Source organism: Tupaia chinensis, unplaced genomic scaffold (genome assembly GCF_000334495.1).
Source record: "Tupaia chinensis unplaced genomic scaffold, TupChi_1.0 Scaffold000214_1, whole genome shotgun sequence".
Classification (NCBI taxonomy): Eukaryota; Metazoa; Chordata; class Mammalia; order Scandentia; family Tupaiidae; genus Tupaia; species Tupaia belangeri.
In genome coordinates, this window is record NW_006159689.1 from 497,817 (window position 1) to 500,649 (window position 2,833).

Below are 2,833 nucleotides of genomic sequence, written 5' to 3' on the forward strand. Positions count from 1 at the left end.
GCCCCAGCCGGCCTCCCCTTCCGGGAAACAGAGGCTGCTCGGCTGGGCCTTTCAGGGCTCGCAACCCGGGATCCCAGCCCCTTCCCAGTGTCCTGCCACAGCCAAGCCCCAGGGGCTGCAGAACGCCTGAGGCCAGCCGTGAAGTCTCTGCAGAAGCTGGGCCCCGGAAGGGCAGAGGGGGCTCCCCGCCCCTCAGCTCCTCTGCAGGGCCGGAGGGAGGCCGATGAGCCAGATGGACAGTCAGGGCGGGAGGGGCCGGGAGGACCCGCTCTGGCTCCCCTCCTCATCTCGGGCGTTCAGGCCCTGCTGGGTCCTGATCCCAGTGACCTGCACGTGGAGCCGGGGCGGAGCGGAGAGCCGGCAGGCTGTGGGCCCGGTGGCCAGCTCCCCGGTGCCCCGGGGCCATCTTAAACCCATCGGGCGCCTTCCCGAGCGTCTCTGCGGGTCTGCTACGCGGAGTACGACAAGGCCTACCTGCAGGGCCTCTGCCTGGCGTCGCTGCGCAGGTACCTGGAGCTGGGCGGCCGCAGCCTGGCCCGCACAGGTGAGCTGGCGCAGCTCGGCGGTCCCCGCCTCCCCGACACGCAGCATGCAGCGGTGCCCCCACCTCGGCCAGCCCTCTGGGGCGCAGAGAGCCGACCAGGCCGAAGCGGCCTCTCGCGTGGGGTGGGAGGGAAGCCTGGCCCTGGACGCTCGGGCCTCCGCCCTGCTCGCTGCCAGGTGAGGAGCGCAGGGCGAGAAGCCCCCGGCTCCAGGTCTCACTCCCTTCTGCTGTTCCACTGGGTGACCAGGCCCTCTGAAGTGGGGCATGCTAAGACGCTGTCCGGCAGGCCAGGACCACAGGAGGCCTGGGTTCAATCCCTGCCCTGCAGTGACCACACCTGTAATCCAACAGCATGGAGCAGCGAGGCAGGACAGCTCAGCTTTATTATTATTATTATTATTATTTAGTTTGGCCAGAGAAAGACAGAGGAAGTGAGAACACAAGCCTCCAGGTCCAGGACTCAAACCACTGTCGTCCATGTGGGAGTCCAGCACCTTAACCACCATACCACCTGCCAGCCCGCCACCCCAAGACCTCTGCCCTAAAAAAAAAAAAAAAAAAAAAAAAAGCCCAGCCTGTGCCTGCAGTCCCACCAGGAGGCTAAAGAAAAGGAAGAAACTCGTGGGCCCATAGTTCCTTTCCAGAGTTAACGGGGGTGGCTCTGCTCCTCCGGAGACCGACTCCTAAGATAGCTTTCTTGGCCAGCTTCGTGGTACAGCCTCAATTCCCTTCTCAAGAGCAGCTGGATCCCGCATGGCAACTGCAGTTCAAATCCCCCAGCCTGATCAGCCTGAGACCTGCCAGGCGCACGCAGGTGTCCAGAGTTCAAAGGCTGGAGGACAGGAACTGCCCCAGGAAGGGTGCACATGCCTCCTCTCTCCCTCTCTCTCTCCCCCTCTCTCCCTCTCTCCCTCTCTCTCTCCCCCCTCTCTCTCCCTCTCTCTCCTCTCTGCCTCTCTCTCCCCCTCTCTCCCTCTCTCTCTCCCTCTCTCTCCCCCTCTCTCTCCCCCTCTCTCTCATACCCATGTACATGCTCTGCCACAAATAAGGGGAAAGTTATTCTTAAAAATGATAACATCCCTCACCACACCAGCCCCCAGGCTGCTGTCTTCGGAGAGACAGAGGCCTTTCGCCCCCATCTCCCTGCCCTAAACACACTCCTGGGCCCCCGGCACATTCAGTAGGTGCTGCTTTTTTTTTTTTAATCTATTTATTTATTTCCATCTGTTATTATTTTTTAATTTGGCCAGAGGGAGCCAGAGAGAGAGAAAGAGAAAGTGAGCTGGAAGCTGCCAGGTCCAGGACTCCAACTGCCATGGCGTGGGCCCTGTGGGATCCAGCACCTTTAACTGCCAGCCCTCAGCACGCGCTTCTTAAGCTCCAAACCCAGACAGCATGCCAACAACCAGACGCAGAGCTGGGCCAGACCCTGGGGAAAGGGGTGTGGGGTGCTGAGGGCGGAGGGCGCTCCCCAAGGCTGGGGCGAGCTTAGCTCCCTGGTGGCACCATGAGGATGCCCACACGACTGGACTGAGGCAGCGGAGAAGGCGCTCCTGGGGCCAGGTCTGAACTTGGCCCTGAGCTTGGCCCTCTGGATCCTGGCCCCAGCTCCAGGGCTCGGCTCTGTGACCTCCAGCACCTTACCTGCTCCCTGCTTCAGCTGGGGGGACAGGGCGCCTCCATCGAGTCACACAGCTGGACAGGCCTGCCCCGGGCTCCACCCCCCAAGAGGGCACCTCCATCCACCAGCTGGGACCAGGCCCTGCTGTGTGCAGGGAGTCAAGGAGGGGCATGAGGTCTCTGGGAAAGCCTAGGGTCTCGATGGGAAGCAGGGGGAACACGCCTTCACAGAACCAGGGATCCTCCTGGTGGCTGGGCTGGGAGGTCACACCTCCACGAATGCACAGGTCAGAGCCCCATGGGGCTGTTGGCTTGGGCTGTCTGTGCCTCGCAGTGCCTGAGTGCCTCCCCTGGAGAGGGACCCGTCCCCACTTCCTGGCCTCCACCCGATGGCAGAGGCCCAAGTGGGGACAGCTGCAGCTCACCTGCCTCCTCCCCGCCCCCCTGCAGAGCCTCCCACAGTGCAGGTGACAAAGCACCAGGCCCCTGACGGCGAAGTCACACTGAAGTGCTGGGCCCTGGGCTTCTACCCCCGGGCCATCTCGCTGAGCTGGTGGCTGGGCGGGCAGGAGCTGGCTCTGGAAACCGAGCACGTGGAGACGCGCCCCAGTGGGGACGGCACCTACCAGACATGGGCGGCAGTGCGGGTGCCGGCGGGGGGGGGGGGCG

The 2,833-nt window shown here is 63.4% G+C and overlaps 1 protein-coding gene across 1 annotated transcript in view; it reads left to right on the forward strand.

Annotated features, from left to right (window-relative positions):
• Positions 1-2,833, forward strand: part of LOC102477414 (uncharacterized) — a 16,127-nt gene that overhangs the window by 9,404 nt on the left and 3,890 nt on the right. The window contains exons 3-5 of the mRNA XM_014587449.2: positions 8-367; positions 434-544; positions 2,615-2,823. Coding sequence (XP_014442935.1) covers positions 8-367; positions 434-544; positions 2,615-2,823 — 680 coding nt within the window. The remainder of the gene's footprint in view (positions 1-7; positions 368-433; positions 545-2,614; positions 2,824-2,833) is intronic.